General features: G+C 35.8%; 1 protein-coding gene and 1 long non-coding RNA gene across 2 annotated transcripts in view; one reads left to right on the top strand and one right to left on the bottom strand.

Annotated features, from left to right (window-relative positions):
- The first annotated feature begins 1,684 nt into the window (after nucleotides 1-1,684).
- LOC127942418 (uncharacterized) overlaps nucleotides 1,685-25,005 on the top strand; it is a 26,344-nt gene continuing 3,023 nt past the window's right edge. The window contains exon 1 of the long non-coding RNA XR_008149326.1: nucleotides 1,685-1,951. This is a non-coding gene — a long non-coding RNA (uncharacterized LOC127942418). The remainder of the gene's footprint in view (nucleotides 1,952-25,005) is intronic.
- Nucleotides 23,266-25,005, bottom strand: part of LOC127942417 (guanine nucleotide-binding protein subunit alpha-11-like) — an 18,479-nt gene continuing 16,739 nt past the window's right edge. The window contains exon 8 of the mRNA XM_052538116.1: nucleotides 23,266-23,895. Within this exon, the coding sequence (XP_052394076.1) occupies nucleotides 23,693-23,895 (203 nt within the window). The 3' untranslated portion in view covers nucleotides 23,266-23,692. The remainder of the gene's footprint in view (nucleotides 23,896-25,005) is intronic.

The following is a 25,005-nucleotide window of genomic DNA, read 5'->3' as shown; positions in this document are numbered from 1 at the left end:
ATTATATGACCAGCACCTGTAAATTAAAGAGTAATAATTGTAATATTATTTTTTAATATTACATTTAATAAATATAGTATTTTATTGTATTTATATAATATTATATTTTATGTAATGCTTTTAGTATTTTACAGCAACATATCTAAATATGATTCTGTACATTTACCATATTCATAAACCACGTATGTATATAATACTTCAAATAGTAAGTAAATGAATAAATAAATACCCCTTAGTAATGCCATGGTACTTTAGGCTATTTATTTATTATATTTATTTGTATATTTTCTGTAGAATACTCATGAATAATTGAAAGGAGATATACGGCAGTGGTAAGACATTTTGGACACTAGACCCACAATCATTGTTCGTTGTTCATTTTTCCAAGCTGGAACAAACTGTTCCTGTTGCAGTTCATCCTGCTTGATATGTCAGACCATCTTGAATGGCCGTCTCTCCCCATTTCATTCCAGCACATGCAAAATAGACAGGCAGCAGCCCCTTCACTTGCTCCCCAACTCTGTTGTTGCCATAGCAATCCCCCAGCCAATAAGAGCCCTTACCTTTTGCTCCCTGAAACTAAGGGAAGCACATGAATATGTGGTCTCAAGGCAGTGGAGATGATGCTGGGTCTTTCTTCTCCACAGTGGGCTTCTGAATGCAAACATTTTGAGCTGTTTAGATAAAGTTTTTACTTTTAAATAATTTTGCCTGTACAAATCTTGTAATTGCGTACTGAGGCCACCCCTAAAGGCGTGATTGCAATTTCATCTACATTTTGCAGGCTAAAAATCGTCCGATGTTTATTGTTGGAAAATGTGGAATGTCTTAAGAAGAGCTCGCATGGTAGTAACTTTCAAACCAAGCAGCTTTCTCTTGGTCAGAGTGTTGCAAAATCTGTATTGGGAAATCTTTTGAAATTCTTGATCTCGTAAATTTTTCACTGGATTTCGCCAAACAACGTTTAATGTGACCACACCTTAAGCCTCTATAATAGAGACAGTCTTCCTTCAAAAAATTGCACATTTGTATAATTCCAACCTCTAATTTGCCCTTATTTCACCCTCTAGAGTGTAAAAATAACGACGCTGTGTTGCATGTTACCCTGGGATCAAAACCATGATCCTTTTGCTTCTATAATGCAAAACATTTTTACCAATCAAGCTACACAAATACCAAATTGTAATACAGAAAAAAGAGCATAATGCATTAATCTGAAAGTTTCTGTGGCATTTCCTGCTGTCAGCTAATTTAGTAAACGCTCCTATGGGTCGTATTTCATGAAAGCAGCAAAAAGACCTATACAGTTGTATGGGCTGGAGGACATGTTGCTATAATATTATGGTCTGCAACGGAATAAAAAAACAAAAAAAACAAGCAGTTGCGAATTTTTCTCAAATGCAGTTTAGGTGGGGGGAAATTTAAATTGCGAGATATACGTTTAGAATTCCTGCATTTTGCATTCTTGCATTTTCAAGTTTACATCTCACAATCTTGAAACTTTCCTCAGAACTGAGTCTACATCTTGAAATCCTGAGAAGAAAGCTCAGAATTGTTAGATATAAACTGAAAAGGTCAGAATTTTAAGATAAAAAGTCACAATTACCTTTTTAATTTTTTTAAACATAGATATGCTATAGATGCCCTATTAGTGTCTATTTCTATGGATGGCTATACGTAGGCTGTCCGCCATATTGGAATGGTCCAAGCAGGTTCGTGAAAACATGAGTGCAAGTGGTCTGTGATCTGCAACCCCAGTTAAACGCATATATGGATGTCTATGTATGCAGTAGACTTCAGCAGATGATTTTGCTAAACTAACACAAAACAACAAGATGAAGCCATTAGCTAACACGACATTGTTACACTCCATTGACTCCATAATCACTTTATGGACACCAAACGCTGAGACTTTTTTTGCAGAGGAAAGAAACTTTGGAGCAACATCACGGTGAGTAAATTATATGAGTAAAACTTTTCATTTTGGGGCGAACTGTCCATTTAAGTGGGAGCTTTTGGGGCGAATTGCTGACCACAACGCAAGGTTGTGTATCCAAAATTTCAGTTTGGCTGAAATATTACGCTTCAAGAGGCCGTTCCATTTAGAACGTCATAACGAGAACACAAATCAGCTTCCAAATCAAAATCCATCTCAATACTGTATTCAAACCCTCCACTGTTTCCACGTGAAAGCGCTCAAATTGCAATCAACGCTTTCCCATTTTTCCCGGTAAGAAACGGGGCGAGATGAGAGTGTAGTCTTTGTTTGCGGTTAGGATTAATCAGCATCGATAAAATGTGGAGGGATTAATGGGACACCTCGCTGTTGGCATGGAGACGCAGTCGACGCGGACACCTGTGAATTAATAACCGCCTGGGCGAGCAACAGGCAAAGCTTTAATTAGAGTGAGGGGGAACATGATGCACGGAGAAACTTTGGCATCCCTTTTAACGCACTGCTTCCATAAAATCAAAGAGAATTATCTCACAATTGAACAGGTGTCCGAAGCCTCAGAGTGCCAATATCCTCTCAATCTTTTATGTTATTAAAAAAATGCACAATATTAAGTGTCTGTTTGCAGTCGAACCCCTGATTTATTAAGAGCAAATTGAGACATAGTACAGTTAGATATCTCTTATTTCTTATATTGTTTCTTCCAAGTTAATGGCTGTGTTCCAACATCTAGTGAGCTACCTAAGTAGGAATCATTTTGAGACATGCTAAAGATATTTTAAAGGGATAGATAATCTAAAATCACTTAACATGACACACTTCACTTTTAAATGAAAATTCTTTTATCATTTATTCACCCTCAGGTCATGTCCTTTGTGAATAAAACATCCCCAGAATGCAGTGCAATAATAAAAAAAATTGGATTCCAACATGGTAAAGGAGGTTGCTGATTATAAAAATACTTAATCACAAAAACTGAATAAAATGGTTCAATCTAATTAAAACTGACTACTTATGCCAACATTTATGCTTAGTAGAGTATCATGTCATTATCATTAGCTTAGCAGCACGGTAAGAAACATTCTAAACAATGAGCTCAGTAAAATAATCCAAGATGGTGGGCGAAGTAATTCAATGTAGAGAAGTTTCATAGACCATAGTAAATCTCATTTTAAAATGAATTATTTTACTCAACATTTGGTGTGGGCTATGGATGTTTATGATAATTAGAGTGCTGAATCGTTAGCTTAGTAACATGCTAACACCAAACTGAAATATTGTATGTTCAGTCTCTGCCATTATTAGTATTTTGCTGCCAATGTAATTTTCAAAATCGGTAATTTTTTTGTGATTTCATTCCAGTTCTGTGTAGAGTTGAGGTCATATTAACAGCTGTTCATTGTACTTTAGCGGGTGAAATCCAATCATTTCAAGAGGAATCCACACAATTGGGAATTTGGCGAAAGATATTCGCACGCATATTTCACAAAGGTTTCAAAGTTGGTAAAGCAAAATCACTTGGTTTGAAAGTCACTTTTTTTCACCATTTACAATAACATGAACCTTTTTTGTCCCCAAAATCTCGCTAATGTGACCACACCTTTAGAACATAGCCGTGTAGGTGGGTTGAACAAAGCAAGACTGTTGCTGATGCCACATACATAAAAAGCACTTAATTACGAAGAGTTCCCATGATAATGCTGTAAACTGGCACAGTACTGTGGACATGTGAATCAGTCCATAATGCATCTGGGATTCTGAGGTTTTGTTGAAGAAAAGCCAGTAAATGGGATTTATTTGTTGCTAGGCCACTATTGTGACAGGCTGCTTTGACGTCATGCGCGATATAGATGGAAACTTCCACTTTCTCTGACCTCTTATCAAGAGTGAGATATTCTATGAGGAGGACAGCTGAGTTGGAGCGATGCATTTTACTTTCTTTTATCTCATACATGAAATCTTGAGGTGCCTTTTTTTTATCATTTGATTTGACTTGCCTGCTGCCCTGGACAAGCCAGATAACTTGAAACCGTAGGAGAAATAGTTTTGCCTTTTATGAATGCAGCTAAAACTTAATCCTTTTTTCTTTTTTTTCAAGCCAGCACTTTTGGGGCTTATACATTAAAGTAGAAGTTTCTGGCACATATAGGAAAAAAACATAAAAGCTAGAAAAAGACAGTCATCAAGAGGTGCTTAATCTTCAGAAAGTGTTATAGGAGACCATACTAAGTAATTTTTTCTTATTAGATTTAATGTATTTTTATATAAAAAATATAAAATTAGATATTTAATTTATATAAAATTTTGATATTTTCTGTTCATTTTATATGAGGGATTTAGAACATGATATGTAATCTTCTAGCAATAAACATTATATATATATATATATATATATATATATATATATATATATATATATATATATATATATATATATATATATATATTCATAAATGAATAAAAAAAATAATTTTGATAAAATATAGTGATAATTAATTTTAATGCTGATAAAAAAATAGTACAAATTTGGTAATTTATCCACCATGCTATAGAAAGTGTTGTGTCACTAATTAATAGTTTTTTACAATTGGAAAACACTTTATTACTATAGATGTAAAAAATAAAGACCTTTTTAAATACTTTTCACTGTTGGACAGTCATTTTGGTGGGTTCACTTTATGTCAGATCAACAATAACATGGAAATTGTTGTTTCTATCACTTTCAAAAACAAATTGGACAACAAGCTGCTCATACTTGTGCAAAGTGACTTCTTATTCATTACCAGGCATCAATACAATGAGTCAGCATGAAGCTGAGATCATTACTGCTATAATCATCAGCAGTATGAAGCACTGATGTTTCCTCTTCTGTGGAAGACACTGAGCAGCTCGTAGCTTACAGCTGTGCACAGTGAGCACCAGAGGTCAAACACAGCCTCCTCTGGTGAGCACAACTACTGTTGTGTTCCAGGAAGATTGGTTTTATTGGAGTCACTGCAGCTGTCATGTTCAGTATTGTGTAAACAATAACATACGCTATATAGCGTCAGCGATGACCCAACCACCAACATGCTGTCGATACCCATTCAAAAATAACCCACATCCAAATATAGACAGAAAACAAGCAGCCCTCATCAAGTTCATATTAATTATAGGAAAAAACTGATAATCGTGATTTGCAAATGTTAATGGAGCAGAGGTAACTGCTAATACTAGCAGTTATTTAGCAAAGAGAGAGAGAAAATTGCTGCTCTATCTGAATAAAAGTTCAAATGAAAAGGTGGCTGTGAGGTGAAATGTTCATTATTTGATGAAAGGCTGGGAGATGTTTGCTTCCGCATGTCATTATTTCTAATTTCTGCTGTGTGTGTGTGTGTGTGTTGTTCTGAAGAGTGTGGTCGTTCTCGATGCCGAGAGAGTGATTAACACAACAAAGACGGCGTTAGCGAGAGATGCTCTCAGATGAGCAATCATAGTAGTTGTTCAGAACCGTGATGACTTACCAATCGATGCATCACCTAAAAAATACAAAAAATGGTCATAATTTACTCACCCTCAAGTTATTCCAGACCTGTATGAGTTTCTTTCTTCTTTTGTACATGAAAGAACATATCCTGAGAACGTGTGTATTCAAAAAGTTGCTGTTAGCCATTGACTTCCATAGAATTTTTTCCCCATAAAGTTTTAAATATGGTTATTTTCCTTCCAAAAATGCATCGGTTAATTTCTGAGTGCCTTTATTAACCCCCCGGAGGCGTGTGGGACACTTTTTATAATGGATGGACACACTTTATTTTGCTTAAAAATTTGTACCCCCATTCATTTCCCTTACATGAAAAAACGATCAGCGTTTGACATCAAAGTACCGTGAGCGTGATTTGAGAGCAGATGACTCTTTGAGCGTGTGAATCGCTATCAGGTTTTTTTTATGTCATTCGCCGATCGGTCTGTGCAGCGCCGATATATCTCAAACGAGCCTAATACGAACATTATGCTAATCGAAACACCTTGTAAAAGAGGATTTTGCATAAAAGATGCCAAGCAAACTTTCAGTATGTTCTCTCACTGATTAGTTTTGCGTGATATGCCTTTAAATATCTAAAACCACCTATGCCTCCTGATGGCATCCTCCCACATTAAGTGAGGGGAAACAACAACAACACAAAGACAGTAAGTATACCAGCAATGGTTTTGGTCAATTTTGTGGTGCTTTGTGATTTTTCACACTTTAAAACACTCCACATTTTTACAAATTTTGTTACAAAAATTGTCATTTGAATGATAAATAAAATGTGTATGAATGTGTATGATAGAAACAATTAATCAAAATACAACACATTAATTTTATATCTCTCTATATAATAGTTACTGACTTGTATTTTCTGGGAGTTTCTGACGAACCTGACAGTTTGATGTACCGTGGTTCTCCTAGAACTTCAGCTTGGTCCCGTTTTTCCCAAAAACATCAGTGAGAAAGAGTTTTCCCACTAAATGGAGACATGTAATCCTTAAAGCCACAGGTGCATTTTTCATCTCACTAACAAAAGGAATCTGCGCTCGGCTCATATAGCACATAATAATATCAAAACACAAAGTGTACACTTCACGTCAGAGGGAGAGGAACATGTTTCCCTCCTCTCTAAATCCTTGCAGTCCCACTATTTGCTCAATTGATTCCCCACTGCCACTCAAGTCTGCCTCCCATACGATTCTGCAAGCAACAGGCCCAAAATAATCTGAGGCACTGTGCCTGCCATATACAGGATGAGGTGAGTGTTCTTCTCGTGCTGTTTTCTACTGCATTGTTGTTGTCTTTTTTTTCTTTACAGGTGTACGAAGGTATAAACAGATGTTTTTGAACCCCAATAGCGCACGTACATCACAGAGATGTCTATTTGATGTCTGCTTTTATATCTGCAAGATGTATTTTTTAGAGTGTTTACTCATCTGCAATACTTTAGGACGTTTCCTATCAGATGTCAAATTAAGATGTTTAGGATTTAGTATGTGTGTAAAACTGACATCTCACAGAAGGCTATCAGATGTTTGTACACAGCAGATGCTTTCCAGATGAAGAGATCTTTAACAGACATCTTGAAAACGTGTGTGTGTTATCTGAAGGCTGCATTTAAAAAAAATCAAAAATACAGTAATTAAAGTATATTTAATTTTTTGATAACGAATATTGTTATTTGTTACAGTATTGATAGTAGGGATTACAGATTTACTGATGATAATATAATATTTTATAAAATGTGTGTGTGTGTGTGTGTGTGTGTGTGTGTGTGTGTGTGTGTGTGTGTGTGTATATATATATATATATATATATATAAAACTTTAAAGCATGTATTATTTCATGGTTTAGCCTATTATCTTGGTTTATTCTTATGTGGATTTGGTAATTTATCCTTTGACCTCACATTTTACTTTTTCTTTTTTTTATCAGTCAAGGTGAACTTTTCAGTCAGCTTTTAGCTCCCTCATGTTTTAATCTCCCTCTTATCATAGCTTCCCTCTTGTGTCGACTGTAATCTCACTTTGAGATCTCACATCCCGTTTTAGAAACTTTTGTGTGGCTGTGAGAGGATTAGCTTTATTTCAGATTCCCTCTGTAGGCGGCATGAACTCCCCACTGGCAGCTGTATTGATTTCCATTCCATTAAGGAAACTCTCTGTGATTTCCTGCCAATGACCAATAACAGCTTGGCTTTTCATTGCACATGACACAAAGAAAATATCTGCTTGCTTTGCTCCTTGTAGTGATTCCTTGAGAGGTCCAATCTGATGGCGTGAGCTTGAGCTCTCACAGCTGGGCTTTGCTGAGATGTTGTTTCCTCTTTTGCTCACTTGCCCTCGACGCTTCTCTGACATTCTTTTGATCTTCGATTTTCCTTCATATTTCTCTTCTTTCCTGCCTCCTTTAGGATAAAATGGTACAAACATGCAGAATGTACCATTGAAAACACTCTGGCACTGTTATCAGTGTAATTTGTGGTTGAACTGTCATCCTCATGTTAACAAAAAGGACGTAATAGCCCCATAGAAGTATTATCAAAATCAGTGTCTTAGCACTACGTGGACACAACCACCCTACAATAATAAAAATCAATTTACTCTTTCTTTTTTAATACCCAAAAACGGCCCTGTATAATATGGCCGCTCTATTGAAGGAAGTCCCGCCTTCTGAGTGAAAGAGCCAATCGCTAATCAGTAAAGTAAAGTCCTGGTTGCTCTAGAAACAGTCAGAGTTCTTTGCTTTGGACCACACACTGGATCGTCTAGCCTGAAAAGTACACTTTTTTTAACACTATTGGAGCAAAAGGAACAACATTTATGAACAGTTTTGGAGAATGTGATGTTTCACCATTCAAAGTGATAGGAGCTGCACTTGCATATACATTGGAATGCGGAAGTTTAGGAACCCCTTGCACAATATGTGAAAATGTGAATAATTAAAAAAAAAAAGATAGATCATACTAAATGCATTTTTTTTTTGATTGAGATGTTTGCATATAGTCCACAAGACAAAAAAAAAATTTGCTGAAATTATTAAAAATACAGTAACCCCATTCAAAAGTTTGGGAACCCTTGGTTCATAATACTGTGTGCTGTTACCTGGATGATCGACGACTGTCTTTCTGTTTTGTGATGGTTGTGCATGAGTCCCTTGTTTGTTCTGAACAGTTAAACTGAGCAGCGTTCTTCAGAAGAATCCTTCAGCTCCTGCAGATTCTTCAGTTTTCCAGCATCTCTGCATATTTGAACCCTTTCCAGCAGTGACTTTATGATTTTGAGATACATTTTATTTATTTTTTTACACTGAGGACAATTGAGGGACTCAAACACAACTGTTAAAAAAGGTTCAAACATTCACTGATGCTCCAGAAGGAAACAATATTATTTAAGAGCTGGGGGGTGAAAACTTTTGGAATTTGAAGATCAAGGTAAATTGTAGAGGTGGGAATCTGTGGGTATCTCATGATTCGATTACGATTCAGAGGCCCACAATTCGATTCGATTACGATTAATGATGCATTGAATGTTGTCATACAACCTGTACATCTATTAAGGGTGGGAATCTTCAGGCACGGATAATCCGATCCAATTCCGATTCTGGGGAGTCACGATCCAATTCCAAAATGATTCTTGATCCACATTTTCCCCCCAATTAATTCTTCTGCTGTGCAAATACATATTTACAACTTTACATCTTAAAATTGCAGTTATACGCTTATTTTTTATAGTTGGAACGTCTGTATGTCAGTACTGCCATATTAAAAACAGGGATGTGAATATTCACTGGTTTCACAATTCAATTTAATTACGATTATCATTTTCAACTCAATATCATGATGCGTCGCATTCTCAGTTTTCAAGATTACTGCAAACACAACTATTAGAATGGGGTTATTTTAATAATTTCAGCAATTTTTTTTTTGTCTTGTGGACTATATATATATATATATATATATATATATATATATATATATGTGTGTGTGTGTGTGTGTGTGTGTGTGTACAAATGGTTGTGTCTGCTTCAGTGTCAGGGTCCAAACAAACTGAGAAGATCAGAGAGAGATGAATGGACATACAAGCCAAGCAGGCACGTAACTATTTATCTCTGCAGCAGCCCACAGTCTGAGCCTTGGTTGATGCTCTTTTTTGTATGTTTTCCCTTTTTTCTTTCTGCGTTTGCTCTTTAGATGGCCTTGTTTACAGCGTTTTTGGTTTTGAAAAAGCTTGTTAAATCAGTAAACCATTGTGGGAGTGTGGTGAGTATTTCTGTGCCTGGATGTGGAAGATGAAGTTGCCACAATTGTCTTATCAAATGGTGTTTGACTAATTAGATTTCTTCAGATGAAAGTGTGTGTGTGTGTGTGTGTGTGTGCACGTACGCGTGTCTTTGTGTGTTTGGCTCATTATCTCACTATCATGTGGCATCCTCATGAAAGGAAGAATGGAAAATCTACTGGGGACTATCAGCCATAGGAGTGGAAAATTATAGATAAAATATTCTCATGGAAATTGTAATCATAAGTAACACATTATCCATTTTTATGATATCCCACTTGTTAATAATGGGGGTTTAATTAGATGCATACGTATACTTTTAATTTGATCATTATATTCTATTTGCAGTGTTTAATGAATTAATGGAAATACCTAGATTTTCATAGAATAGGCCTACATTATCAATTTAGTTACAGCACAGGAAAATTTCATTGTTTATATAACTCCACTTTCATTAATCGTATAATTCCAGACCAGAGTATGTGAGTGGAGTTGTATATGTGAATGCAATATCTATCCACTTTCGACTTGATGTATCATTTTTAGCAACACTTTGTGGCAAACTTCAATAGTTTCAAATGTAGTTAGCAACTTTTTGTTAGCTTGTTCTCTTTCAAGTCACCTATTCCCTTGAGAAAAAGAAACAACAACACTTAAGCATAGCACTTAATGCAGAAATAATAATAATCTACCTTTAAGTGCACTTTTTAATACAATTTCACTTGCTTCTTTTATGCATAAGCATTGTCATAGCAGAGAAATAGTTTGAAGAGAATGTCGCTAAGCAATGTAGACAAGGTTATTTGCACTTTTGACAATTTTATAGCTAGCTGCCTGAATAACAACATATCTGGTTTAATAGCACAGCATTACGTTTGCATTTGCAAGTGTTTACTGGCATAACAGGAGTTCAGGAAAGCATAAATTACAAAATGGTTGTATCTGAAAACTCCTGTGCCCTTATAGAGGTAAAAACACCCTTGTCTTAACCTTTTAGCAAAACAATATTGAGTCCAACAACTCCAGTAATGGCACTGACTGCAGGGAACTAGTCATTTAGCATTAGCTTCATGCTATCGTCACTGCCCCAAGGCTGACAAAGATCTCCTTTTCTGGTCTATAAACTATAATGCTTTTGTGGCCCATCACAGTAAGTGCTGGCTAATGTCTCATTGTAAAGGTCAACTAGGCTTTTAAGCCTCCCCAGAACAAGCCATGAAATTACAGAATACTTATTGCAGATCGACTTCACCTCCAAAGTCCATCATGGAGAAAATTACATGCAATGTACACAGTGTTGGCAACTAATTTTCAGGGAAAGTTGCTAAAGGCAGGACAGTTTGTTGTTAAAAGTTGCTAAATGACGTTGTGATGTCATTGCCCGATGACATCATCATGTAATTATAACACAAAACTGCACTGAATACATAATCAGACCACTCAAATAGCAGCAAATCAATTTGATGTATTTTCTTATTAGCTAGTAAAATTACACATTCTGAATGATCATATTTATGAGCAGTTTACTGGTAGTTAGTTAGTTTAAGAAAAGTCTGTATCTGAAGGGATTTTCTGTATTGATTTTTCACAGGTTTTTCAACTGAATTTAAAATGATGCATTGTATTTTGTGTTAAATATTGAAAATATAATGATCCGGCAGAAAATGATCCGTACCTTTTCCATCAACAAGTGCAGGTACAAACTAATAACAAGGTGTTATCATAAATGAACAGTTATTGTTGAACTATTGCAACTAGCAACTTAATTCACATAATATGTTTACTGTTACCCAACTTTGATTTTAGAGGGAAAATGTGTGCCTTTTTATCATTTGAGTCACAGTTGCTAAAAGTTGACTAATACATTTTAAAAATAGCTAAATTTGTTGCTACGGTAGGTGCTTTTTAAAGAAAATGTTGCTAGGGTAGTCTGAAAAGTTGATAAAATCTGGATGTACAGATTAGAAAATGCTCTCTCCTGTTCAGTGTTTGCCTTGAAGTCTACATGGGTTCATATTTCCGTGTATAAATACATATTTATGTTTTGTTTGGTTAGGTCTAAGTGAGAAAACGAGTGTGGTGATTATGACATGAACTTACACATATTGTGCTATTGAATTGTTAGCTTGCAGTGCCATAGTGGAAAAACTGTGTTGTACCAGTTTATGGTGGTCAGGTTGTTTTTTGGGAACATGATTGATGGTTTGACTTGGTAAACCAAGGTGATCTATCAGTCCTAATCTTGATTAAGATGATCTACCAGGCTGACCTCAGCCCTACCAGCTGCACAGTCAAACCTGATCCCGTGAGAAAACATCATTTTGCAAGGTGTAGATGCCGTATCAGTTTGTATGATGGTAATCCTACGCAAGTGTGTTCAAAATCTGCTTATTCACAAGCTGAGGGAGAGTCAAACTTGCAAAGGTAATGTCAATTATTAAACCAAACAAAATCCTACATTTCCAAAACACTCAGCAATGTGATTCTTTTATTGAGTGATAGGCAGTGTGTTTAATCAGTGATATAATTAACAGATTCACTATCCGTCCGCTTCTCATTCTGTATTGCAGTGTGCAGCTCGCAGAAATCCATTGCAAGTTTTTGTTTGTGTGTCCCTGTTGGAAGTCTCTCCATTACAATTAGTCTCAGTGTGTGTGCAGGATTCATCACTGGTATAGTGTGGCAGGAAAGGTCAGTCTCATTCACCCCTTCCAATCAAACACTCATTAAAATTCAATATGGAAATACAAGAGCTCGCTCTTTCCAACCAAAGACATAACTGTCTCGGCTTTGTCCACCCACCAGGACTGATTTCCAGAATAGGATTTATGTCACTGAACCGTTTGTTCAGACACGGTAGTAAATATAGTCCACTTCCTGTCTTAAAGTGTGAAAATCTCATAGTTTAATACATATGAATATTATTACATTTTGAAATGTTGTTTATTTTCAACATTTACTGAATGCAAATTATTTAACTAATTTACATTTTACAGAAATCATCACACTCCTTCAGTTATGGTGTCATTCCCATCACAACAATAATTTAGCACCTGTTTTTTTTTTTAAGTATGTGTACTTTGTTAATCATGTGTGCTAAGAGCTAAAGATGTGTGAAGAAAATAAATACAATTTTAAGGAAACATAAGTGAATATTCCAAGTCAAGATTTTTTTTCATTGTAAATATTTGGAATAGATCAAAGAAAAAAATTCACATTGTCAAATAAACATCCATGATGTCATATATGTATATGAAATATTTGAAAACAAATGACATTTTAATGTATTTTCTTTCTTTATTAAAGAACCATAATGTTGTATTATTTATACTTGGATTACATTATTATTATATTGTTTATAATTATTAGAATATTTCAAATGTATATATAACAACATGAAAGGTAACATTTTCTACTGCATTTACAACATTTTCTGATCATTTTCTGTCCTTTCCTCTTATCAGAAGTTACAGTAGGAAAAAAAAAAGATACAGTGCCTTAAGGCAAGAAAGAGACAAATTAAACTCTCCCGCCTCTCTGGTGCCAAAGCGAAAGTTTGGATGTCTTGGTGGCACCATTTTGTTCTCATGCATGTTTGCTTTTCCGACACTTGTGTCAACAGTCATAACAGTTTCTCCACAACGTTTTTACAGCTAGCCGTGGATTGGTAGACATGCATCTTTCAGGTTGTGCCACAAAGAGTGAAACAGGATGTTTAACAACATAGCCTGCTCTGACAAGATCAAGGAAATTAAAACCTGTGTTTTGACTGGGTTCCTTGTATTGATGTTAAAACATTGATTTGAAGTTTATTTTGTATTTTTCAAAAGAGTCTCAGGTGCCCTTTCATCTTATATCCTTTCAAGTTCGAGATAAATCATGTTTAAACTCTTTGATATTTTACTTTATTATCAGTCAGATGTGTTTTCATTTACGTTGTTTATCTCTTGTTAGCAGTCAAGTCTTTTTATAACATGCAACTCATTTAAAAAACATGAGTATTTTATTTAAGCTGTTATGAATGCGCCGTCCCCTAGCTCATCACCTGTAGTGACAGAACAAGGACCGAGAGAGGCATAAACAGAAAACACGACTGAGAAAGACGGATCGCAGTGGGTGCTTTGGGCACAGACTGTCGGGACGGGGTGAGGGCTGTGTATTAAATGGTTTGTCTGTGCACAGTGATCATTTAGATGCAGAGGCTTTAAGGGAGGGACATGCCCTGCCATTCATCTTCATTTTAATTGGGAACATTTTGTGTTTGGTGTTTCTCAGCATTAATAAACCAAAAGCCCTGAGCTGTTTTGGTTCAATCTAATTAATGGCCTCAAAACAGGTGTGTATGCGAGTCTGCATGTGTGGAGCCAAGGCTGGAAATTGGATTTAAAAAATTTCAGGAGGGAATCTGAGTGGCACATGCCTGTGTAAAACTCGCTGGCTTTGTTATGTGGTTGCTAGGGTGTTCAGGGTGGTTGCTATGTAGCTATATGAAAAAAAGTTATCTTTATTTATGATTTGGGTCCCTTCCTCAGTCAGTTTTTTTCACTTGCTTTATGGCCCACCAGAAGGAAATATCGATTTTTTAATATTTTCATGTTGAACACTTGAATTACAGGGTGCTATGAAATATGTTTTGTTGTTTCCAAAATTCTGTGTTTTCCATATTTTTATTTTCTGTATTTCCCTTTTTATGGTTGAATTCAATTTTAGTAATAAAAAAGATAAAGTGAATTCATAAAACTTTTAACAAATTTATAATTTTATAAAATTACAAAATAATAATAGGGCAGTCCTATTAAATGAGTTTGTCTTGTTCTAATTCTTCTGGAATCTGCGTTTTATGATTTTATTACTTATTTATTATCAATATGGGTGGTAATCAAATGAATGTATAAAATAATTAATCTCCGAACAATTCCTTTAATTAAATTAAAACAGAAGTCACATGAATGTATTAACAAATCATGTTTTAATAAACTTTTTAATTGTTGTTCTAATTACTTAATTATACTATACGTTATTATTTTTGCATAATTTCTTCAAGTTAAACCAAAATTAGATTTTTGACAGGTTGTAGACATTCAAGACCTTTGAGTCTCTGTTTGGATTTGTTGATAGTTTTATAAAATGAAATGAATTATGAATTGACTTTCAGAGTAGATGAAGATTATGTGTTCATGTCTTCATAAAGTGAAACAGCTGACACTGAAAACCACAAGCATCAAACGCCTGGGAGCACATAGATAAGACTGCACCTTTAATGTACCATAAATACGCAGATCATGCAAACTTCATATTTACTCTTTTTGTGGTTCTGTAACATACAACGTTATTTTGAATTACACTAGATTCAGCTTTTCTGCCCATGCATTCTGCATCATGGAAATCATCATGTCCTATAAGAGCAATAGTAACGGTGATACTTACATTTATGATATATTTATATTTACTTGTCATGCAGGTGGTTTGTAGCTCGCTTTGCATAACAACAATGCCTGAACAAGTTGGCTTAGCAGAGCTATTAAGGAAAGAACAAATGGACAGAAACGATGCATTTTAATGGGAATAAATGATGGTTAATGTTTCATGACGACACTTTCCACTCATCAGTGCAGGAGCTGCTTGATAAATACACAGAGGAACTTTAAAACCAGCTCTAGCCAGTGTATTTGAGAACAGATTTGGCAGCTTCTTATCAGCAAATGCAGTCCACAGTGACATCATGTCCACCCATGCAGGTAATACGACCAGCATCTCTCCAGAGTCAGACTCTAAAGCTTCCTGAATTCCTGCTGCTCGGCCACAGTATGCTACATACTTTATTAACCTGGGAGTGGACATCAATTTTCGGTGAGTTGTCATTCTAAGTTTCTAATGTTATATTCAGATCGATAAATTAAGCATTGCTTAAACCAGACGGATATCTTCAGTCTAACCCACGTTCACACAAACCTGCCATAATAATCATGCTTACACAGAAGATGAATAAATATTTCTAAATGTCACATAATAACTGTCTGACATTATTAAATAGGCTCAGATGTAAGATTAATGAAACTCGATACAAGCGCAATCTCAAAATGACTTGACATGAGGGTTTAATTTTTGGCACAGATATGCAAACATTTTTTTAAATAATGTAGCAGAGAGAAACAAAGCTGAACATCTGAGGTTGAATATTTTCTTTGAAAAAGAAAATAATAAAAATAACATTTATCAAGTGCTTAAAGGGATAATTCACCCAAAAAGTTTTATTCTATTATTTCATTCTGAACTTATGTCGCTTTCTTTATTCCTTAAAAAACAAAGATGTTTTGCAGAATGTAAAAGTTGCTGCTCTTTACATACAGTGACTCTACATGGTCATTTATGTTTCCAAGTTCCACAAAAGCACTATAAAATACAATAAAATATACATCCCAAGTCAATCCCAATAAGAAAGCAACATAAGAGATGCTCTGTAAAATTGAGATAATAAGTCATAGTAATGAGATAGAAAGTCTAAATTTTGAGATATTAAGTCATTATGAGATGAAAAGTCAAAATGATGACGGTAAAGAATATGACAAGTCGAAATAAGATACTAAGTCTTAATTAGGAGATTGCATTGAAAGCGGCATTCAAAATTTGCCAAAAAATATTACATTAAAATTTCAAATAAATATGAAATACAAGTCATACATACGAGTAATAATTATAACATAAATTTGAATATTTTGACTTTTTATATTGAAATATTGAGTTTTTTTCATAATTTAAACTTATGTCAAAATTACAATTTACCATAGCAAAATATGTTTTTCTTATGTGGAGGAAATGGGTTTCCACAGGGTTCCCACTCTTTTTCAGCGAGGACGGTGGAGTTAATGCTAATGCGTGAGGCCTGCACCACTCACCGATCTCGAGTCCCACGGAGGAGCTCCAGAACGATAAAAGGAGGTGTTTTGGTTCTGTCTGTGCACGACAGCCCCTCGCGGATGACTATTGCGCACAAACAGAATCAAAAAACTAAATAAAGTCCAGGGTGAGTACTCTGTCGTCCAACACTGTTTGTCACTCCTACTTTAATCCTTCCGGGGCCCCTCCTTAAAGGGGGGGTGAAATACTATTTCTTGCATACTGAGTTATTTACACTGTTAAAGAGTTGGATTCCCATGCTAAACATGGACAAAGTTTCAAAAATTAAGTTGTACGTTTGAAGGAGTATTTCTGTTCCAAAAATACTCCTTCCGGTTTGCCACAAGTTTCGGAAATTTTTTTTCGAGTATGGCTCTGTGTGACGTTAGATGGAGCGGAATTTCCTTATATGGGTCCTGAGGGCACTTCTGCCGGAAGAGCGCGCGCGTGCCCGTGGAGCAGAGCAAAGACATTCACTGATCAGAGCGAGAGACCGAAATGTCACAAAAGGAGTGTGTTTTTGGTTGCCAGGGCAAGACAACCCTGCACAGATTACCAAAAAAAAACAGCATTAAGGGACCAGTGGATGGAGTTTATTTTACAGAGCATATCAATGGAGTTGTGCAAGTGTTTTTGTTTGTTCCCTGCATTTCGAAGATGCTTGTTTTACAAACAAGGCCCAGTTTGACGCCGGATTTGTACATCGTTTATTTCTTAAGGATAATGCAGTCCCAACGAAAAAGGGTCACGTTCGTGTGTTGGAACCTCATGCGGTGAGTAAAACTGCTTCAAATATCTCTGTGTTGTTAACTTAGCTATCGGCGCGTAAGCACATAAAGTAAACAACATGCGATGTTGGCATCAAACTGCACTTTCCACATGTACACCCTAAAAAAAAAAAAAAAAAGGAAAAAAAAGACGACATAAAGTGGAACTTAGTCATTAAACCGCTAAGCAAATATATACAGTTTCAATACATACCACATAGAGACGTCCTGCTGTAGTCGTTGATGCTGCTGCTCTGGATCTGATTCTGGATCATAAATAAACGGCTAAATCTGACTGTTAGCCATGGTTTGTTTTGGATGTTTTTTTCCTCACTGTAATGTCACAGCTTCCACATGCTCTCAACGCAAAAGCCTACTCGCGCTCGTGATTCTTTAGCTCCGCCCACACGTCACGCCTCTAGGTGCTCGTGTTTTTCCGGGAAAATCAGTACAGACTATCTTTCTCTTATAAATATAATAAAACTAAAGACTTTTTGGAGTTATGAAGGATGCAGTACTACTCTATAGGTAGTCAAGATTAACAGGACATTGAGTGAAAACAAGCATTTCACCCCCCCTTTAAAAATCACACAGCTCGTCACAACTACATTAATTTGTTTTATCACAGACTATAGAATTCCCAAGATGTGTCACTCGTATAGTTTTAAATGGGGTAAAATGCAAAACTCAATATGGCTACTCTATCGAATGAATCCCCGCCATCTGAACAAAAGAGTGATTTGCTAAACATTAACGTCACCAAATCCCTGCAACCTGCTGCTAGAAGTCCTGGTTGCTCTAGAAACAGTCAGCGCTCTGAGACGTGTGTGCTTAGGACTGCGCATGCACATTTGCTGGTCAAGCCTGAAGAATAATAACATTTTAATGTCATTTGAGCAAAAGAAACAATGTTTATGAGACAGTTTCATTGGTGATTTCAAATATGAAATTTAATCTTAAGCTTGTCGAAAAGTTTTGGAGAATTTGATGTTTTCCCATTCAAAGAGTTGCAATAGAGCATCACAGTCCGAGAGAGCTCTGGTGCCCGAAGTAAATTTCCCATTCATTTCTCCCATTGACTTTCGGAAAAATCCTTATCTAAAGAGTTTTAGAGCATGTGTAAGGATAACCAGCTACGGCTCAACTCATAAGCATATAACATATCATTTCGAGTGGAAAAATTAAGAGAAGATCCAAAAAAAGTCAAAGGTACAAGACTGTGTACATATTTTCATTTCGAGCGCAGGAACTACTCATCCCATAAACCACCGCGCCCCATTGATTTCGACTGAAGCCACAACCGCGAACGAGGCAATGATACTTTCGCGAACTTTTTCCTCCAGTGAATTTTATTTTATATAGTGGATGTAGTGAATTTACAATCGTGTAAATAAATAGTGTTTTATATAGGTATTGTGTATTGATTTTTATATTTATCATCTTGTATTTTATATATTGTGTGCATGTTTGAAAGTGGTTGACAATAACGTCAGCAACATGGTGCAGTGCTTTGTACCCGACTGCAATCACCGCTCAGTCGTCAACACATGTCGCCATTACACAAATGTTCAGTAAATTCACAAAAGGGTATGCCTAGGCTAAATATTGTTTTGACAGTGGCATTATAAAATGCTTGATATGACTCAAACCATATGAAGGCTACAGTAAGTTACCAACCTCCCTGCAAAACTCTCATGGCAGCCAAGGAGATCATGATTGCACTGATAAGTCTACCGTGCAAAAACGCAACACAGGTTTTTATTTTATTTTATTTTTTTATTAATGATCTTCAGTCTTCACGGACCTTCCCGGGGTTTAACCAGACCGTTACACGAGCTCTACCTACTGTCTATGGTTCCACCAATCAGATGCAACACTGTGGGATTGTTCAGGATTGTGGGTAATGAAGTACTTAGCCAAGACATCGCAAATAAAAGGCATTTATATCAAAACAAGGTTAGTGCCCCATGATCCTTTTACGTTTATATGAGCATATACTATCGCTTAGTAGAGCCGTAGCTGGTTTTAAGTCTACCATGTATGGTTACATTTTATTGGCTTAAAGGCTTATACCCCAAATGTCAATGCAGAAATTGCATTGAATTTTTACTTCCGGCACCAGCTGTGGGCGGGACTGTGATGCTCTATTGTATGCGTTTCAAAGATGGTCGCAGAGTGAAATGACTTGCCTTAAAGGGACTTTGGTATTATACAGATTATGAACATTTTCTAACATTAATTAATTTGTTTATTCTTGGCTAAAAGGAAACACACTCACATTTTTTTTTAAATAATAATTTTCCAGGACAACAACAAGGTTTTCCAGTACATTTGACATTTTATCTTATTTTCCATGTGTCCTGGTCCCACGTGTCCTGGAAAACCTGGAAAATTGATGACTAATTCCAGAACACGTGGGACCCCATTTGTGTGTGGAAAAGACTGCAATTTAAGCAATTATTCTCTAATAATCCTCCCTTTTCCCTATCCATTCCTACATAAAGGTTATGAAAGATGTGTGTATGCTGTATATTTTATGGCATTTTATGGTTCTTTTGGTTTAGCATGAAAAGGCACTGAAGTTGCATAGTAGAGTGCATTTTGTCATCTTCATTACATAAAAAAGAGCAGCTTGGACATTCTGCCAAACATCATCATATGTTCCATAAAAGAGAGAAAGAACAGGTTTGTACTGTATAAAGTTAAGTAAATGATGACAGTATTTTCTTCCCCTCTCTCTCTCTGTCTATTGAACTTGTTGAATTTTTAGAAATGTGGAATTTTTGATTATCACTCCTACCCCGATTACAGGAAATAAAGAATGGCAGCAGAGTTTGTTGAAAAGAATGGCAAGCACATCTAAAGAGGCATCCTTCTGACAAGGGCAGTGAGACTAGCTGTGCCATGGCTGTCGCTTATAGGAAGCTGACACACACACACACACACACACAAGGTGCCCAGCGGGAAGAGTGTCAGCTCAACTAACAGAGAATGACAGTCACCGGTGCTGCTGGATCACACATCAGTCGCACTCCAGTGCGTGTTTCCGACTCGCTGTCTATTAGTGCGCGTGGGTCGGTAAACTGGTGTCATGACTGCAATTCTGTGTCTGTCTATGCAGCATGTTAACTTTCACATCTATTACACATACTCCTTAAAAAATACCATCCACAGGAATACATTATGTTTACTGTAAAAAAACACATTTTTGTAAAGTAGACTGTATTAAATATCAATATAACTCGACGTCAAACCTGACTTTAGGAGTGCTTGACAAATGCTTCAGATTAAATTTGACTCCTTCTTGAATAAATAAGGAAGTATTTCCAGGCTGGTCTGACTTGCTCCTTTTGTATATTAGCAAAGCAATTGGCAGAACAAATCTTTCATGAAACTGAACAATAGCAGATGCCCGTATGAATCACTGGGTCAAGGCCTGAGCTGTCATATGATCATTATGTTTGCTCAATCTTCAGATAATTCTTACAGATAGACCAAGAAACAAACATAAATGACATTTCCAGCGTATAGACTCTTGTGTGCAATGTGTACACTGATGAGCCATTATGACCTCGCCCAGCCTAAATCAATGAGTGCGCCTGGCATCCAAATGTTGCCGCAGGTGCAGTCCTCAGAGCATCTCAGATACACCACCCTGCACGCCTGCACGCCATCACCAACAACACATCAAATGATCATCAAGATTGAACCGTCAGAAATCCATATTCCTGGTGCATCACGTCGATGACAGAGCGTGGTACGCCGATTACCAACAGAGGATACTCCATGAAAACCTATCGCCGCATCATTAAATCAGTGCATCGCCGTGTGGAGGGTGTTTTGTGGGCTAAAGGAAGTCCTACAGGTTGTTACCTATAGGTGATCATAATGTGTATAGGAGCTTTTCTACAGTTTTTCACCTGAAAGGATTTTCTTCTTCGTAGAAACTTAATGTCAACCAGTCCATGTACAACCGTAGGCTATTTAAAGGAACAGTCCACCCAAAAAGTATATGTAAAGGAATCACTTAGAAAATTTACTTTTAATTTTAATGTTTTAATTACGAGTTCTACGAGGACGTGAATGCTTTTACCGATTGGTATCTTGTAATCACAGTAATTACAACATGCCAAGAATGCACCTATAGTTTCTACAAACGGGAACTGATAGCGCGGATATTATGTCATTGATAGGCGACAATGAACAGGGACCAGCCATTATTTAAAATTGGAATGTTTTTGGAACTATTGGTATAGCGTAAGACCACAACTGCATGGAATATATTACACAGTGCAAGTGGTTTTTTTGGATATTTTTTAATGAAAATCTTACACATTGTGCCTTTAATTATGTGTATTCTACAAAGGAGTCGGCCATGTTATAACGAGAGTCTTTTAAATGTCATTTCCACTTCGGAACGCTATTAGAAACAAATACGTAATTTGAGATGTGCTGGAAATGAAGCGGTGGCGGGAATGTTCATGATTTAGGAAAATAACTAAATTATTCTGTGACGTACGTTACACGTTCATAATGGATGAATAGAGAGTAGTACACTGAATCACGGCACATTTCTTTCTATTGAGGGTGGCTGTTTTCAAACACCTCCTTAAAGGTCTGCATGTGATTGAGCTCCGCATCATGCTAAAATGATAAGCTATTAGAGGCTCTTTTCTTACTTGGGCCATAAAGAGCTTGTACAAGGATAAAACTACTCTGTGCGCTCTACTTTCATGCATTCATTCAATGAATGGGAGAAGAGCAGAAGGTAGAAAAGGGTACAATTTGGCTTGATGTAATTATTCAGTTGCATTAAAGAACTAACAACTTGCCCTGTTATTGTTCTCTGCCTAAAACCCATAAAATATCCCTTCCAGATTATTTAAAGAGCAACCTGAGCCCTGTTCAGCAAATAGGTGGCGCTGGAAATTATTGTTGTGTGGAGGAGAAAGTGAAGCAGGGGATTAGAAGAATATCCTCAAGCTTGAGTAAGTTATGGAGCAGAGCGAAGGAGATCCTTTGGGAATCGGACAATTCAGATATTTAAAGTAGAAATTCAGGAATATCTGGCTGTTATGTTCATTTTGTATCATATTTATACTCCTCAAATTTGTATAGTATTGTATATACCTATATTATTATAGGTATTATTGTAATATTTTTAATAGATCTTATGTGGCCACGCCCCCTTTCAGCACAAAGCTCGTTGTCTTCTGTCTTCCGGTTTGTATTTCCAGAGGGCTGTTCGATTCCGAGATCTTTGGAATCGAGTCCGTTTCCGATTCCTGGTTCTGGAATCGATGATTTCGATTCTCTTTCGATTCTTGTTTTTTAGATTGAAGGAACCTAATCTCACCATGATGACTGCAGGATAGGTCGTAGAATGTATCTTTCTCATAATATGAAGCTTTATTTCTATGAAATAAAAATAAAAAAGACGGTATATAGCCTAAATTGTAAATTTTGTCCGCTTTGCTTTGCCCGTGAAATTAGTCAGCCCACAGCTCAGGAACATAAGTTTATCCCATGAATTTAACAAGACATGTCTAAAATAAATGTGCACAGTTCAGCTTAATGATGAAATTTACTCTGACTGTATGCTTTGCATAATATTAACAAACTGCACACTGAAACAAAATGACCAGAACATTAATAACTGATAGAGCTCGAGGGATATCTGTCAATCAGATGGCCGCTGATCTATACTCGTGGAGTTTTCTTTTATAGATGGTAAAACATATTGTTTTTTAAATTTGGTTTGCATCATTTTAAATACATAGATGACTTTACAGTGATCAATATTTATTGAATCTATTGTGTAAATATAGAATAAACACATGAAGTACTTGATTCTCATTTAGCAAACAGTTTTTAATCAAAGAGCGCATGAATTTTGAACATGAAAATGGTGACATTTTATTTCATAGAATATTTCTATCACATCCATGTCATGTTGTCATACACTATAATTATAACCAATAGTGTCTCTTTATTTTTAATTATTCATATTTTCTGATACTCTATTTAGGTAGAATATAGAAATTAATTTCAGTGTATAGACAGTCAGAAAGTCATATTTTTCTCTTAATTGTGCACAAATATGTAACAAAATATTTTCAAATGTAAGTGCAGCGAATCAGTCATGTATTTACACAGTAACAGAGATATCCATTCCACCGTGTTATAACATATGTAGTGATCTTAGCAATTCTTTATCATCTTTCCAGGAATCAGTTAAGATTGTCTGTAGCTCAGGAGATTTCAGATGAAGCCGCTCTGCATCTTAAAGCATACCGTATAACTTCAGTTCCTTGACGAGTAGGGTTCTCCTGACATCACTGAAGACCTTGCGGATGTTGTCGGTGTCGGTTGCACAGGTGAAGTGCTCGTAAATGTGTTTCTGTTTCCGATTTTCACGGTTGAAAGCTTGTTTGAGGTACATGGCCCTGATGTAGTCCATCGCGTCATTCATGTCTTCCTTTTTGCCTGCCATCATAATAAGGTGGAGTTAGAAAACATTTAAATAAAGAAATATACAAAAAAATATACAAAAACAAAACAAAAGGATAGAAAAGGGGGGAAAAATCAGTTTATTGATGCTTAAGTTAGAGGCACTTTCCATGTATACGGTACAATTCGTTTTTTCAAAGCATTAAAGAAAAAAATATCAATTTTTGAGAACTATTAGATATGTTACTTATAAACGATTTTATATCTATAGCACTTTGTTTAAAATCAGAATCAGAATGATATTTATTCCCCAAGTGTGTTTTTTAGGAGCTTTTGGTACAGACTTAAAGACACTGAGAACATTAAATTAGTAAAACTAAGGAGAAATAAATAAATAAATTAAAATAATAATAATTACAGCATGCAGAGGTGAAATAATCTAATTAGATTTTCTCAGTTCTTGTACAAACTGTAATGTTAACTGCATCCATCATGCTCAACCTTCAACTCGGTTGCCCATTCAACTGTAAATAGAAAATAAGCAAGCAAATCGTTTCCTTAGACTTATGGGAAATCTGTTTTTGATTATTTATTATGTTCATTTGATGTTTTTTAGTAAGAAACTAGCAAAAGTAAATTGTATTTATATTCTATTTAGAAAGAATTGAACAGGAACAGGGTTGCAACCCTTGCAAATCACATGAATCAAATGAAATATCAAAATGAACTGAAAAAGAAATCACCAGGTTCACAATCAATCTTTTCTTAAGATTAACTGCCTATTTTCCTCGACCATTTGTTGGGAAACTTCGTATTTTTGTTCTTTATTCATGGAAAGGGCTTAAATATATCTACGTGTAGCTGATACTTGTGATGTTTATTAATATAAAGGCGTTAAGTTAAATTTCCAGTTTTAAACATATAACTAAACAAATGTAATCTTCCCTGAATGATTCACAGTGAGCACACTTCAGTAGTATTAGAAATTATGTAAAGCGTCTCATTTTAATTACAGCAGATGGATTGGATCAGTTTAAATGCTTAAATGACAATTTTGAACAGATAACCAGAGTTTTGTATGAATTGATACTAAATTAATCCATATATATGCAGTGTGTGTTTTTAACTAATTACAGTTTTATGGTT

This window comes from Carassius gibelio, chromosome A22, assembly GCF_023724105.1.
Source record: "Carassius gibelio isolate Cgi1373 ecotype wild population from Czech Republic chromosome A22, carGib1.2-hapl.c, whole genome shotgun sequence".
In the NCBI taxonomy this organism is placed as follows: domain Eukaryota; kingdom Metazoa; phylum Chordata; class Actinopteri; order Cypriniformes; family Cyprinidae; genus Carassius; species Carassius gibelio.
The sequence above is the reverse complement of the archived record's forward strand: the minus strand, read 5'-3'. Positions and strand labels throughout refer to the sequence as shown.